Consider the following 16942-nt stretch of genomic DNA (forward strand, 5'->3'; position numbering starts at 1 on the left):
AGGCAGGGCCTTCTCGGTGGTGACCCTCAGGTTATAGAACTCCCTTTCAACGGAGCTGTGCATGGCCTTCATAATGCAGGCCTTTAGGATTCAGTTGTGGTCTTTTCCTAAAGCCTGAGTGATGCTCAGTGATTTTTGATGCTCAGTGAGTGATTTTTGAAGATATGTGGGCTGTTTGAAAATATTTATGAGGAATGGAATGACTTTGGTCCCTATTTTTACATCTGCCATTTCATAATTGTTTTTAAAATAGCTCTTTGCTAAATAGTATGTATAACTTGGTATACTAGGTGAAAGTAATATGTAACTAGGAACTAAAAAAAATAGTTAATGGTATTAAACACTGCTTAGAAGTCCAGCCCAACCAACATCAAGAGTATAACCAGGAGAATGCGCTCACCCTGTCCAGTTCATTGGTGCTAGCCCTTCTGCACATTATGTTCCTAACAGAGGTTGGATATGGCATGTGGGATGGTATTCTCTGGAGTAGCATTCAGGCTATGGAACTCCTTCCCCTGACAGTAGCATAGCCACATTGGGTGCCCTTAAAAAAAAGAGAAGAAACAGAAAGATGGTAGAGAAATATAATAAAATAAATAAATGCCCTTTTATTTGGAAGTGATAAGCTTTTAAAAGATTCCAGTTAATTAGAGTGTGAAAGCTTGCCATAATTTTACATGCCGGATTATTTGTAACAGCATGGAGTAGGATGGGGAAAAATTATCTATTGGTGATGGAAGAAAGGCCACACATTGTAGCGCCTATAGCTAACATTAGATTTGGAATCCTTATTGGGGTATCTGTACTTAATTATAAATCTCACAATGTATATGTGTAGAAATTGCAGTCTTGTATGAGGGGGCAGGGCGGGCAGGTATGAATTCAGCTGATCAGTGTTCTGGGAAATTTTGAATTGGAAAAATCCTATGTAACGTAGGGTAATTTGCATGTTAACTTTACTTGAATTTCATAAACAAAGCTAAAATATTTGAGATTGCCAAGCTTGTGTAATAGTATATTTGCAGTTGGCATCCATTCATTGTTAATGAACTTATGAAACTGAAAAATTTCCAGGGAAAAATAACACACTGGAAAAAATATTACTAATGAAAAATATTACTAATGTAATATTGACAATTGCTTCAGATTTTTATAAGACTTTTCTTCTTTTTCAGCAAAACCAAACAGAAAGCTGACATTTTTGTATCTGGCCAACGATGTTATTCAGAACAGCAAAAGAAAAGGACCAGAATTTACAAAAGATTTTGCACCTGTCATAGTGGAGGCCTTTAAACATGTTTCCAGGTACAATAGTCTTTTTCTCAGTATATTAAGAAATATTATGTTAAGTGGATTTTACTGCGGTTTTTGGATTGGAAAATTTGTTGTAATTGATGGAGGTGTGATACTAGCTTGTTTGTTTCGCAAACAAAACTAAAAATAATTATTTTAATTTTATGTCTTGTATAAGATCCTGGACAATTGTTCCAATAACCAAAAGTAATTGAACTAAAATATTTGATTCAGAAGAAAAAATTCAGTGTAGTGTATTTAGTGTGGTTTAAATGTTATATTTAAACAAATTGACAGCTTAACATAGAAATTACTTTCTTGGAATACTTGGAAATATTTTAAGGCATAACATCTTGATAGCATACACTAAGCTTTTATTAGATTTCAAGGGGAAAAATGAAACTACTTAAAACTATTTACTAATTTTTAGCATACCTGAAAATCAGTGTGAATTAAACATATGTGCTTCCCAGGAACATCACCTGAAAAAAATTAGTTGACTTTAGATTTGACTAGTATTCTGATTTGTGTTGTGTTTGTTCATTGTGTTGCTAATTACATTTATGAAACAATGTATTTCTAAGTGGAACATTATCCACAAAAACAAAAAGCTTTTGTAGAAAAAAATTCAGTTTGGAAAGGCTTCTAGCAACGTCATACTGTTTGCTCTCAGTAAGTTAAATAGAATATTGAAGAAGGGCATTTAGATGGCATGGCTCACAAATGAGTCCCTGCTGGTGTGAACCATTTGAATACATACAAATGGGTTTTTATGGTGAGCCTTTTTGTGTGTGTTGATCAGTAGTTGTAACAAAATTAACTGAATCAAGTATGCGTAAGTTGAGCATGTATGAATTGCATATCATACAGTGCATTGGCTGGTTGTAGGTTTATAATTAACCATGTAGAAAAGCCATTGCATAAATGCTTCCACGCAAATCAAGAGAATACTCTCACATTAATACAGGCCTTTCAGTTTAAACTTTGTTCACATAGGTCTAGTATCTTGGCCACAAATGTGTACATTGGTAGCAAGTAATCCAGAAAACTGTTCAGTTCTGTATTTCAGGCAGGTATGAAGTTTTCAATTTCTTGTGAAGTGTTGCTAAGTAGAAAAAGTATCTTGAGAATAATTTTTTTTCTTTACACTTTGATGAGAATACGCCCCTCCCAAAAAAGAAAACCCTAGTGGTGTTAGGTGCTATAGGTTTTAATACTAAAGGTTGTCAGCTATTTGAAGCAGGATTGTTGTATTGGAAGAAACTGGGAAATGTGTTTTAAAGCAAAAGAAGACTTTTTACTTAGCTGAACATTCAGGCAGCAATCTATTGGGGTGTGGTGACTTGAAATTTCATACAGGGTTCTGTTTCAATTATAGCATCTGTTAAATCTGCTTTACCTCCATTTGTATTAGTGGTGTATTTGCTTTTTCTCCCCACTGCAGTGAAACTGATGAAAGTTGTAAGAAGCACCTTGGCCGTGTGCTCTCTATTTGGGAAGAAAGGTCTGTTTATGAAAATGATGTATTGGAACAGCTTAGACAGGCTTTGTGTAAGTAAACTTCAGCTCATGCAACTTCAGTTTTTATGGTTCTCATAGAATAGTAGAGTTGGAAGGGGCCATCAAGTCCAACCCCCTGCTCAATGCAGGAATCTAAATCAAAGCATTCCCGACAGATGGCTGTCCAGCTGCCTCTTGAATGCCTCCAGTGTCAGAGAGCCCACTACCTCTCTAGGTAATTGGTTCCATTGTCGTATGGCTCAAACAGTTAGGAAGTTTTTCCTGATGTCCAGTCAAAATCTGGCTTCCTGCAACTTGAGCCCATTATTCCATGTCCTACACTCTGCGATGATCAAGAAGACATCCCGGCCCTCCTCAGTGTGACAACCTTTCATGTACTTGAAGAGTGCTATCATATCTCCCCTCAGTCTTCTCTTCTCCAGGCTAAACATGCCCAGTTTTTTCAGTCTCTCCTCATAGGGCTTTGTTTCCAGGCCCCTGATCATCCTTGTTGCCCTCCTCTGAACCTTTTCCAGTTTGTCTGCAATCTTCTTGAAGTGCAGAGACCAGAACAGGATGCAGTATTCAAGATGAGGCCTAACCAATGCTGAATAGAGGGGAACTAATACTTCACACGATTTGGAAACTGTACTTCTGTTAATGCAGCCGAATATAGCATTTGCCTTTTTTGCAGCCTTCCTATCTGATTTTTAGGTCTCTAAACTTATTCTCTCTAATTTCTAGATGGTGATAAAAACCCAAGAAAACGCCCATATGAACAGATAAATGTTGAAGACAATAACTGCTCAACACAAAGTTCTCCATGTGATCCTCCACAGGTAGTAATAGTCTATAAAAGTGCAAGCCTAGCTGAGTGGTGCTTCTTAGTATTGGTTCAACTGTCTGCACACTTTTGATTCTCTTTTCTTAAAGCAGGAGTGGGAAACCTTTGGACCCCAGCCCTAATTTAGCCTGACACGAGTCCAGGTTTGGCCTTCAAGGCTGTTTCCCACAAACCACACCCATCCATGAGATCAGTGCGGGGCAGGTACAGCTGCAGCTGCAAAGGAACAATTTAGACTTTCAAGGGAGCTCCTTTGAACGGAGCTTCAAGGGATAGTTCCTTTGCAAACAGGGCTCCCTGTCAGCAGCAGTCATCTGATCGGTGCTGACAGAGTGCCTGTTGGGATCAGCTACACTAGGGAGTTCCTCATAGGGAAATCCCTTATGCAGATGGGGGACTGGAGGGAAGTGGTTTGGTTTCAAATTCTTCAAGGAAGCACTTTGGATCCAAACAGTTCCTCTGCAGAGAGGAAAATGTTGGTCTTCAAATGGGCTTGCTGTAACTGCTGATTGGCGGTTACAGCATCCTTTAAATTTTGTCAAGTATCAGTCACCTGACATGATATCAGATGATTCACAGGTTGATCCTGCCCACCTGTCAAAGTTGGCTGTGGTGGTAGTGGTGATTTAGAAATGTACCTCTGTCTTAAATGGCCACACGTGGGTGCATTATAATCTGGATGGAAGTGGCCAGTAATCTTTGCTCCCTTAATATGAAGCTTTCCTTCAATATCCTGGCTGGTACTGAATAACTTTTGTTATTATTTTGATATTGCCCATCTGACTAATTTGTGCATTGTTACAAATGAGTCTGGGCTTTGGGGATGGGGGAGACATTTAGATCATAATACTTTGTTGTACCCATACTAATTGGCATGAATGCCTGCCTTTATCAGTACTTCAGCTTTTAACATATAAATGTATATAGCAAAAATGCTTTGTTTCTGTAGTCAAAAAGCATATGAAATAATCTATGAAGCCTTTGCAGCAGTTTAGTGGGTATCCATACTTTGAAAATATACAGTTGCTTAAATCACCTGAGAAGATGATGAAAAGTGGTAAGTTACTTTGGGCTGAAATTCTGATGAGGTGATATGTATTGTGAACCAGTGGGATTTACTTTCAAGTCAATATCTGTGGATCCTGGTTCTTGTCTAAACATGTGCTTCATTAATTATGATTCCTGTGGATGAGTAGATCTAGGAAAAGTGGCTTTTCAGAGTAGCAAGAATGCACATAGTTACAGGGAATTGTTTAATGTGTTTTGTAGTGAAATGGTTTGTTCTGGAGGGTTCATCGTTATCATTTCCTTTTTTCCCATTGTTCAGGATGTGAGTGCCATTAGGCAAAAGGACACCATCCACTCAAGAGAGAGTTATCAGCAGCTCAGGAGAACTGAACGATTTGCAGAAATACATAAAAAAAACTTTAGGGGGAAATCCTAAAGGGGAAGGCACCAAAAACAAGCATGTTCAATAACCATAGAATGTTTTGTCTCGGGGGGAAAAACCTGTTGGTGATGTAGGAATGGCATGGAGTGTCCAGGAAGGAGGAGTGGCTTGTTGGCTGAAACCATGAAACAAGAGCACTCCATACTGCAACATTTTGATGCAGGCCCCATTGTCTTAAAAAATAAAATTAGTGCGCTAATACTCTTGCATTCTTGATTGTATTTAAAATATACTCTCCCCCCCCCCAGACTGCAGATCTCATAAGAGCATTACAAGAATTGGAAAATGCAGCCTCTGGGGATGCAGCAGTTCATCAGAGGATAGCCTCATTACCTGTAGAGGTCCAAGATGTGTCCTTGCTTGACAGAATAACAGGTAAGGGAAGTTGTGCCATAATTCGTGACAGAAAGTTAGGGCTTGCCAAGACTATTTATAATTTGTTGAATTATGAATATTGTTTTTCCTTTCCAGATAAAGAATCAGGAGAGCAGCTTTCCACGATGGTAGATGATGCATGTATGTTGCTGGCGGATTACAATGGCAGGTTGGCAGCTGAAATAGATGATAGAAAACAGCTAACTCGGATGTTGTCAGACTTTCTGCGATGCCAAAAAGAAGTCCTCTCAGAGAAAGAGCAAACATTGGAAGTGCGTGACTTTGTTGTGGTAGTCCTATTCTCTAGCTTTTCTTAATTAAAATGCTTGACTATGTTTAAACTTTCTTTCTATGGGGTACATACTAGATCTGCTTTCTCAATCTTTTTCTTTACAGCAGGTGAATAGGAAGGTTTCCCTCAGTTGAAATTTTATTCACTGTTTAATGGTGAAGTATTTGCGCATACTATTATAATATACCAGTCTGGGTTGGGGGACAGGTTTATTTTTTATAAAAATGAATCTTTGGACATAAGTTTGAAACTAGCAGGCATCTTCTAGGCATATATATTTAGTGCATCATTTCCCACTTACTGGCTTTGATCCCAGAATACCTTACCATGTAATCCTAACCATGTCTACTCAGAAGTAAGTCCTATTAAATCTAGTTGGGCTTACTTGCAGGTAAGTGGGCCAGAATTGCAACCTTAGTTGCACGTAGTTCCCACTGAAATCGGTGAGACTTTTGTCATTACTAACTTGTCCCATTTATTTCAATAGGATCTAAGTTCAACTCACTTAGTCTAGATCAAACCCATAGTGTCCTTAGAGTCAGTACAAGCAAGCTTTTGGTGACTAGACCCATTAATCTGGATACACATTTGTGAATCTTACAGGATGCATATATGACTTAAAATGATATTCATAAGCTAGTGAAACAGATTACTAAAATGAGGAATATTTTAATTTCCTTTCCTCAGAATTACATAACTATTCTAGTTAATATTCTGACAGCCCTAGATGATAGCTGTGTTCTTGAGTGGCAAAGTGTAATGGTATGAGATTATGAATATTGCCTAACTTAAGGTAGGCTGTATTGCTGGGTTATCTGCATGCTTCTGTGTAAAAATACCCTTCACTTGCATTTTGCAGATTTTCAGTTAGAAAATTGGAGAAGCTTTAAAAACAAACATAAACGCACACAAAAGGCATGTTTATAACCTTTTTTCTGTGCAGTCTGTAACCTCACGTCTTCCAGCTTGAAAAAATGAAGGGGTGGGGGGAATCATTCTTCATTGTGGTGGCATATTTCCTGCTGGCAAAATGTCACACTGTGATTAAATGCTGAGGGCAAGTTTTGGTAGTAATTTGTTTAAAAGAGCATTATAAAAATATTCTTTTTTAATTAAGAGAAATAACAGTGATAGTTTAACAAAAAGCTATTCATAAGAGTCACTTCTAAATTGACAACTTCTAACTTGATTTAATAGCTTAAAATTAAATCCAAAGTATATAATGACAATTCCTAAAATTTATTGTGCCTTAAACTTAACAGAACTAATTTCTTACATGGTAGACAAAAGCCAACATTATTCATTAAGGTTCCTCTAACCTTCATGTGGGTAAGTATTGTCTTATATTTTGTAGTAGGATTTATTTAACATATATCTAGCTTTTGTTTCAGATGAGGAACGTGGACCGTATCTTCTAATGGTGGCATCTTCCATTAGTAATGCATCCTGCTAAAAATAAAATTCAGAATCAAAATCCTGCTTTGTCTCATGTTTTTGAAATTTGAAGGAACATACCTGTAACTGCTTCAGATACATTTTGATCATATGAGCCATATGTTGCAAACACCAGCTAAACAAAATGGAATATCTAGAGCAAACCACATAGCTGCCAATTCAGCATTAATTCACTGTTTATCTTTTCTAGAAATGTGGAGTTTTAATAACTTACTCCTCAAGCATTCCTTTTAGGTTTAACCTGTTTAGAATTAAAATAAGCATCTTGAACCAAGAGCCTTTAGCAAGAATGATTGAGTTCACTTATTGCTAAGCAACAAGACCTATTTCATGTGATCTGTAGAGGTGATAAGTTCACCTTGTGCTGAACTTATCTCTGTTGACAACCACTGTGTCACTTTAGGGGTAGCTGCTCATTTGTAGTCGTAAGAACAACCCTAAGCATAAGTTTATCTAGTTCAGCAGTCGGGTAATAATGGGCAGACATTTACTTTTTGGAAAGCTCACAAGTAGGGCATGGACCTTGATCCCTCCTTTGTTTGTCCCCAGCACCTGATATTCAGAGGTACACTGCATCTGAACGAAGTGGTTCCATTTAGCTGTCATTTTTAATAGTCATTAATGAAGCTATCTTCTGTGAATTTATCTAATTCTTTTTAAACCAATCATGACATCTTGTGATAGTGAATTCATAATTGATTACCCACCATGCTGAAGCTAGTAGGTCTGGGTCTAGTCAATGGTTGAATGGCAGATCACATAAGGACCTGCATGCACATCACATTGAGTTATATAACGGAGGAAAGGTGGGATATAAACAGATGTATGCATTGTGTGGAGAAATAAGACAGAAGTATCCTTCCTTTTGCAGCAGCTGCCCTTATCTTTATTGCATTTATATCTCACTTTTGCTCTAAGGCAGTGGTTCCCAACCTTTATGAGGACGGGACCCCCTTTATAAGCTGAACATTTTTTGTGACCCCCTCCCCCCAGCCTTTCTTTGCAGGCTTGCTTCTTTTTGCTTCACAAAAAGCTCTCTCCTCTCATTCTAAGTAAGGGCGTTGCCAGTAGTGGCAGTTCAAGGAGACAGGAATCAGTGATAGTAATCCCCTCTTCTTCCTGGTAGCCCCACCCTCAGCCTCCTTTGGCATCTGCCATGTATTTTATAGGCAGATGCCTGCCCTTAGTGCGCCTGAAAGACGCTGTGGCGCTTCAGCAAAAGGCCTCCCCTCTCATTTGGAGCAAGGGGGAGGTGTCACCTGCAGCGGCAGTGGAAAGCAGACAGTGTAGAAGGAGTGAAGACTTCTTTAAAAAATAATAAATAATTCATTTCTTTACTGTTCATGGCCCCCTCTGGATTACTTCGCGGCCCCCAGGTTGGGAACCACTGCTCTAAAGAGTTCAAGGCAGCATGCAAACATGGTTCTCCCCCTCCTGATTTTATCCTGACCACAGCTCTGTGAGCTAGGTGAGGCTGAGAGGCAGTGACTGGCCCAAGGTCACCCAGTAAGCTTCATGGCCGAGTGGAAATTTGAACCCTGATCTCCCAGGTCCCAGTCCACACTAACCACTATACCACACTGGTATTGTCATACAAATTATATGTATTACATTTATATCCCAGATTTCCTCCAAGAAGCCCAAAGTGGCATACATAATTCTCCATGCCCCTTCCCCATTTTATCTTCATAAACCTGTGAGGTAGTTTAGGCCAAGAGACAGTGTCTGGCCCAAGGTCACCCAGGGAGCTTCATGGCTCAGTGGGGATTTAAATCTTAGTCTCTCTGGTCCTAGTCCAACATTAACCACTACACCATGCTAGCCCTCAGTTGCATGTCACAAATTGACACTGCTGTTTCCCAGTTTTGCTGCATTGTGGTACATGTACCTGGAGAGGTAAGAGTGAGCTAGCTGATGCTAGGATCATTTGCAGAGTTGCAATTCATTGTGGACAAAACACAGCATTGAAATTAGTGAGTCAAATTGTTCGTACTCCATGTGAATAGCAAACAAATTCTTACACCACTTAAACCTGACAGAAAGGATTATAGTGCCTATTATGTCATGCCTACCAAGCAGGACATGAGAGGGTTTCCATGGAGTGGAGAGGAAAATTCTGTCTGTATGTAGGGCCGTTTGTATGGTCACATTAGAGGTTGGGCCACACATGTCAGGGTAGTGGGCCAAGTTTTGCTGCTACCACCATGGCTGTAATGGGATCTAACTGTTCTGCTTGACCCTAATACTATGGTTAAAAACAAGCAAAGCTTTCCATTCTGATGGCTACACTGGAGGAAAAGGGGGCGCTGACACAGTGAGAATGCTAGGTCTACTACAGATTGCTGATGAGACCTATATATCACAGGAGGCGCTGCTTTCAGGAACTATAGATAAGGATTCAGAGGGACCTTACGGGGTCCCTCTGAGTGGGAGCAGAATTACTTTCATTGGTGGAAACTAAATCTGTCTGGTGATCTCAGTAATGGGGCAGGGGTAAGGATCAAGTTTTGCCACCTTTTTGTTTTGTTTTATAGAACTCAGTGGAAACCATTTGAAAATTAAGTCCACCTGTCCTAGATAGCTGCACGTCAGTCAGTTCCATGGGGTGAGCAAGAGACCTGTGAGAAGTGGCTGTACAGAGTGAGAGAGAGACATAGGTACACATAAGTATACATTGGTCATGGTATGAGTGCATGACTATTAGTGCTGGATCATGCTGATAAAAATCCAACTTCTGTGCCAAGGATAAATGATGTAACTTCATAAACATTTTTGCATGCTTACTTTTTTTGGCTCTCCAGTTTGGATTCTTATTGCCAATATCTTGTCATGGGCTATAGGAAGTGGAGTAGGGATATGGAAAAATTGCAGTAAGTGCATGTTCTAGGGACAGAGGCTGTAGAATCACTGAAATAAATGAGACTCGGGCCGCACACACACACAAAAAGTTTAAAACCTAAAATGTGTTCTTTCAATGAATTTTGGCAAAAAGAAGCCTTACTGAAGTTTATGGGCCACAGAATTAGTAGACTGATACAGAATGGTTAGTGAGAGCCTCTATTTTCCATATTGTTGTGACTTAAAACATATCTTGATACAAAAAAACTTAAAATGGGATTAGAGGGTTACTTTAGTCTCTTCCCATGTCTTATCAAACTATTTTTATAGTGATCTGCCATGTGGTATAGGAGCCTACTGTTTTAAGAAATGAGCCAAAAACCCCACTGGGCATGCACAGTTAGCCATACAGGTTGTTTTAATGCTAGCCAAAGCAAGGAGCAGTGCTTATTTGTTACAACCTCATACAGGGGAAGTAATTGAGTTTAGCTGGGCAAAGAATAGGTAAATGGCTCTGAATGTGGCAGTTTGTAGCCAATCTTCACCCTCTATAATCCTCTAGTTGGCAGCACAGCAATGAACAATGGCATTCAGCTCTAGGGATGAAGAGACATTGATTCTCCCTTTCACAGACATGGGAACTTCATGAGTGGTGTGTGCTTTTTGCGAGACTTCTAAGTATCTGGATGTATTGTGGAGAAAAATTGCTAGCAATGCTGGTGAGAACTTCAGTTCTATGTTTTACTCCTTGCTCATGCTTTTTCTGTTTTGCCATTCTGTTCCTTGTCATATAGTCTTAAATCTTAAGTGTCCGAATGCTGAAACTAGCAAGCTGCTGATCACATTTCTTTTAAGTATTGTTTGTTTCTAGTGATTATTCTTATAAAGAGTACCCATTTGTCTTGATCTGTGTTTATATATTTGTTCTCAAGCTTGGAACCGATTCCAGTGCTGAAGCTATCTTTAGAATTTAAGGCAAGGCAACATTTTTCACTCCCTGAGGTTGTCACTGTATACTTTTTTAAAAAAAATTACTAATTTTGCACTGCACTCACCTTTTTTATTTTTCTACTTAGGGCTGTCTCTTAAAAAATTAAAGTTTTCTGCTTGAGCAATCCCAGATTCTATGCCCCCAAAAATGCAAATTGTATAAATTGTAACTTGTATAAACTGTATAAATTGAGTTAATTTCCATTATCCCACCTCTGCAGTTCTGCAATGAATTCCCCACCCCCTAAAAAACCACTGGAACATTTCATTCAGCAATTTGTTTCCTGTGATCTCAGTAGGTGTTGTTCATGTACCTTCATCTATATCTGTGCAGTTGTAAGGGTGCACGGGAACATTTTTAAAAATGCTTATGTTCTCAACTGAATTGTGCACCTACTCTTACATCCTGCATTTTCTCTCTGCTGTTGTGGAATTCACAGCACACAAAAAGCTCTGCCTGTGTCATCCTTTAAACATGCATTGTGGCCTAAATAGATACAGCTATTTACCAAAATGCTTGTATTTATCAAAGTGCAAGTTGTATGCATTTATAATGTTAAACTACATAAAAGTTGGCTCCTATTCCAAAACAATCCATCTCCGAAGCAATATATTACCATTCAAGTCAATCAAATGTCTTTTCAACAATAAAGAGGAGAATTATTTTCCTTTTAATTGCTGAGGAGTCTCTGACCCTTTGAACTTTGTCACTCAGTTTTCCACCCGATACAAATCCTGCTTGGTCCATATTAACCTAATGTAATATGAACTTATGTAAATAAGAATAGAAAGTATGTTGCAGTTTAGTTTTTAGTAGTATTGGTGAATAGGACTTGGTAGTTAATCTCCCTTTGTTTTAGGAATTAAAGTTACTGCCTGACTCTGTAAAGGCAGAATGACATTAGATTGCAAACATTCAGCCAGAACTTAACTTGGGTACCACCTAAGAAACTTTTTTAAAAAATTGATGCTAAAAGTAACCTGTCTCACGATTACAATGCCTTAATTATATTCAATATTCTGTGTATTGTCAAACTGTTATCCAAAGTCCTTCATTCTAATCCAGTATCCTTGGGCATGTTTAGGCTTAAAACCCTTCGTAGGATTTCTGTATCATGAATCCCTTTGCAAACTCATCTGACTTTTGTTAGCTCCAAGTATAATGTTTCAGAAAAGTAAATATTCACCTCTTTTTGTGTTCATCTTGTTGTCAAATCTGTGATTTAGACAGACTTCAACTGCCTTTCTTCACACACATCTTTTGATACTACTCTCTTCAGACTCGTTGATTCTTACTAGTTAACATTCCATGCTTGCTCATATAGTGATGATTGCAGCTCCTCCCAAACAAAGGATTTATTGCACTTTGTAGGGTGGTAGGAACTGTCACTGTTTGGCTTCCAGGGATTATATGTAGTCACACCTAATCTGTGACCTGTTGTTTGAATTCTGGCCCATAAAGGCTGACCACAGGTTCACTACGCCTTATGGTTCAGTTCCATTTCATATAGGAAAAAATATGGTTCATACTACAAGTTAGTGTGAACTACTAGAAGGTTGGAACAAGTGACTTTTTCTTTTTTAAGTCATCCGCTGTGTTCTGATTGTAAATTTTTAAAACTGATGTTAACATTGGGTTGTTAGACCTACTCAGAGTACACCCATTTAAATTAATGGCCATGACTAAATTAGGTCCATTAATTTAAGTGGGTCTACTCAGAATAAAATTTTATTGGGTGCAACCCAGTGTATTTTTACATTGTTGTAAATGTAAAAATGTAAATTTCCTGCCCTAGGACTTCACGCTGGAGGGTGGGTAAGAAATCTAATATTTATTTATTTATTAAAATACTTACATACCATGATTTCATACAAATATCAAAGCAGTTTACAACAATTATCTATACACAATAAAACCACATAAAGTTGAAACAGTTATAGTGACTTACAACAGTTCATAACTCATAAATACTACGAAGCATGTATGAAATAAAAATAACATTTGATATTAAATGTATAACATTTATTTGTTCTATTTAATTGCAGTAAATTATACCTTTAACCCTTGAAATGGCAGGCCTGCCTTTTGCTTTTCATCCTGTTGAAAGGAACAAGTACAGAAGTTGGATCAAACTTAAAATATGTAAAAACAAAAAAAATAATAGATTACATATGAATAGAAGTAAAATAAACCTTTCAGGTTAAAGCCATTGTGTGTACTGCCACACTTTTAATAAAACCCTTTAACCCAAACCAATAATGCAAGTTATTTTTATAGCAGGTTTAATAGATAGGTCCAAATAATGATTTAGGCTTTTTTGGGGGGGGGAGAAAGGGTTTGGTTTTTGGTTCAGTTTTACATACCTGGCATTGATGAGATTGTTCCCTTAAGACACCAAATCAAACCCTAGGAAGGGATTTGTTCATTTTTATAGCATATGGCAAGTCAGGTTGCATTTTTGTGTATACTATGTTTGAGGTGGATTAGGTCTTGTAAATTTCTGTTACATCACTTGGATGTAGAAGGATCTGGGTTTATGGGAAGTAGAGGGTAGAGATCGATACCTACACTTCCCCTTCACTACTTCCCTCCCTGTCGTGCTCCACTAGGAACACTCTCTGTAACAGTGCTGATAATACTTAAGTCAGAATGGAGAATGCTTTTTGTGGAGTATTATGTCCGGCCGGAGTTTGATTCCAACGGAAGGAGGAAGTCGAATCTCCGGTAAAAGGGGTTGAGGTCCACTCAGCCTTCCATCCATCTGTGGTCGGTAAAATGAGTACCCGGCATACGCTGGGCGGTAAAGAAAGGCTGGGGAAGGAACTGGCAATCCCACCCCATATATACGGTCTGCCTAGTAAACGTCGCAAGACGTCACCCTAAGAGTCAGAAACGACTCGCACTATAAGTGCGGGGACACCTTTACCTTTTTATAGATGCTAAAACTTGCCATGAACATTAGAACATAAGCACCTTGCTGGATCAGACCAAAGGCTCATCTAGCCCAGCATTCTGTTCTCACAGGGCCAACCAGATGCTTATGGAAATCCCATAGGCAGGATAAGAACTCAGTAGCCATCTCCTGTTCATGATATCCAGCAATGTATACAGAGGCATATTATTTCTGATACTATGCGTAGTACATAGCCATCATGACTGATAGCCATTGATAGACAAATTCATGGAGAATAAGGCTAATCTTATAAAGTTGGTGGTTATCGCTACATCTTCTGGTTGCGATTCGTGGCATGGAGACAGTTGCACACATGACATGGCTTCATGTACAGTATGAAAGGGCTACTAGTTCTTCAAGATGGAGGGGAGTGTGTGTGTGCCCTGGATGTGGAACTGCCATAGTGTTGCATTTGTTTGCTATTTGTGAGCTCACCAGGAGTTGTAATTCTTGTCCTCTGTAATAGATGAGTGGCAAGCTGCATGCCTGGTTTACTCTTCTGTATAAGCAACTCAGGGTATAGTGCCATGTACAGATTGGCACAGTAGGGCCCCACTCATACAACGGGTTACGTTCCAGACCCCCACTGAAAAGCGAAAACCGCCGGAAAGCAGAACTCATTGAATAGAATGGTGTGCGACGCCCGAAAACCGCCATAAAAGCGGAACAAGCACTGTATGAGTGGGGCTTTAGTCTAATTGCATCTAATTGAGACCGCCGCATTAGTGAAGCGCCATAAAGCGAAGCACTGTAAAGCGGGGCCCTACTGTAGTCAGTTCTAGCTGGCACCTCTTTATACAGCAAGTTAACATGCTGATACCCAATTTCTGACCCTATGATACATATTTCTGTGTTCTCTTCTTTCTAAATAGAACACACAATGATAGGTAAACACTCTTCTCTAGTTAGAGGGAATGATTGTTAAAACAGTTTGTGATGTAGATAATGACGGGAGTGTCATATAATAGGATGTTGCTAGAATCGTTTCTTTCTCTGAGGACCAATGAGCCCATTACATACAACCCTGAATATTTTTATAGAAAATGGACCAATAAGGAACAGAAAAGAGTGTGCTCTGGCTAATAGTTGTCTTGACATTAAAATTACCATAATGCCAAATGCAGGGGCCCACAGATTTTGGCTAGTCTTGGTAACTTTGCCCATTCAAGTTTTATGATGTCATGTCAGTCTGTGGAGGTAAACTTGACACCTCCAGAGCTGAGTGTGATGGGATTGTTGCCCTTCCTCATCCTCTTGGAGTTGCTGGCTTTAGAGGGTGGGGGCCTTGGAGGTTTTACAAGTGTCTTTGAAGGTGGGCATGACAACAATGAGTTCCTGTCTTCCTCACCAGCTTGATGTACCTCTGCAGTCAGCATGACCGGGATGATCTAGGATCTAGAGAGCGGGTGGGGACTGTCATGATTGAGTGAATCTGGATCCCTGGCCAGCAGACATTGTAGTGGACCTTGCGATCTTAGAGAAACGTAGAAGCTACCACAAACTGGCCATCTGATAGGACTTGCAAACAGGCTGCCAAAATGTGTGTATTAATGTGATAGTACTAAAACTCTTGTGTAATGTACTGAAAGCTAAATACATCCCATCATTTTTAGAGCAATTAAATCTATTCTGCCATACAGTTTTATACTTTTTCCACAAAACATTTTAATTCGTTGTACTGTGGACCAATAATAGACCACAGCGACCCTTTGCAGATTCTTCTCATTTAAGTATGCTCTTCTGATAAAAGTCCAAGATCAGCATGGGTAGCAGAGTAAACATGTAGAAAATGTTTTTTAAAGGATGGGCAATGCATGCTGAAATTGCAAAAGAGAAGAGATGGCTGGATAAGATTTCTGGTAGCTGAGGGTTGTTTATTAATTTCATGGCATGATCTGCAGAACTGGAGGAAATTATGCAGAACAAAAAAGTGCAATATAAATTATGTGAAATTGCCTAACTTGTGCAGGTCACAGCATTCTGCTTATCTTAGTGCAGTTGATCACACTGGGTATTATAGATATTTTTAGTACCTGGTTACATATGGCATGGTATATTACAGTAGATTCTCACTGTTTGTTAATATAAAATTCTGCATAATACACTTGTGTCTTGAGTTTTCACAAAATAGTTTTCATTATGCAAGGCTATATCTGAAGCATCTAATTATAAATGAGGTATACAGCTATCTTAACACGGAAATGCCCCCTACTTTATTCTCACAACAACCTTATGCAGTAGTTTAGGCTGAGAGTGACTAGCCCAAAATTGCTCAATTGATCCCATACTTTGGGTCCAGCACTCTAACCACTACACCAAGTACAATGTCATTTCTTTCAACCATCAAAAGATTCTTGGTTGTTGTAGATTGTTCTCTGTTACCACTACATGTTAATCTATGGGAAATGACAATACATTAGAGCTGTGTAGTGTTGGAAACATGACTCACAATCTACCATGCAGATGGATGGACTAAGTAAACCCATTGAAATACTGGCTTGAATCATGCTTAAAACTCTGTTTTGCAGTGGGGCCAGTATTATAAATATGAAATGAAAGGTTAAGCATTTATTATTGTGTTAAATTATAATTATGACTATATCCACCAAATATTCTATTTTTTAGAGCAGCCATCCCCAAGCTGCTGCCCTGCAGGTGATTTGGACTACAACTATGGCCATGCATCTGGAGTTGATGGCAGTTGCCTTCCTGCTGTTTTGGATTACACCAAACTAGAGAAAGCTGTTGTAGAGAAACACTGTTTTGCCCAGTAATTACTAGTCTTGCTTCTGGAAAGTTTTGGGCCCCTAACTCTTCTGGATAGGGCCCTTGCATTGCTGAGTGTGTACAGAGAGCCACATAGTAATTCATTAAGTTGCTTCCTTGGGTGGTGTTCAACTATGTCCTCATCGGAGTAGTCCCACTGAAATTAACGAACCTAAGTTAGTCAT

At 38.9% G+C, this 16942-nt stretch overlaps 1 protein-coding gene across 7 annotated transcripts in view; it reads left to right on the forward strand.

Moving 5' to 3' along the window:
- RPRD1A (regulation of nuclear pre-mRNA domain containing 1A) overlaps positions 1-16942 on the forward strand; it is a 56647-nt gene that overhangs the window by 13801 nt on the left and 25904 nt on the right. For 5 of the 7 annotated variants that reach the window (XM_061588651.1, XM_061588653.1, XM_061588654.1 and 2 more), the window contains 5 exons: positions 1176-1305; positions 2738-2844; positions 3538-3632; positions 5336-5462; positions 5559-5734. In XM_061588651.1, coding sequence (XP_061444635.1) covers positions 1176-1305; positions 2738-2844; positions 3538-3632; positions 5336-5462; positions 5559-5734 — 635 coding nt within the window. Of the gene's footprint in view, positions 1-1175; positions 1306-2737; positions 2845-3537; positions 3633-5335; positions 5463-5558; positions 5735-7133; positions 7232-16942 lie in introns of those variants that run through there. The other 2 variants (XM_061588656.1, XM_061588657.1) reach the window with 2 other exon arrangements.

The sequence above is a fragment of the Rhineura floridana genome, chromosome 11 (assembly GCF_030035675.1).
Source record: "Rhineura floridana isolate rRhiFlo1 chromosome 11, rRhiFlo1.hap2, whole genome shotgun sequence".
NCBI lineage: Eukaryota > Metazoa > Chordata > Lepidosauria > Squamata > Rhineuridae > Rhineura > Rhineura floridana.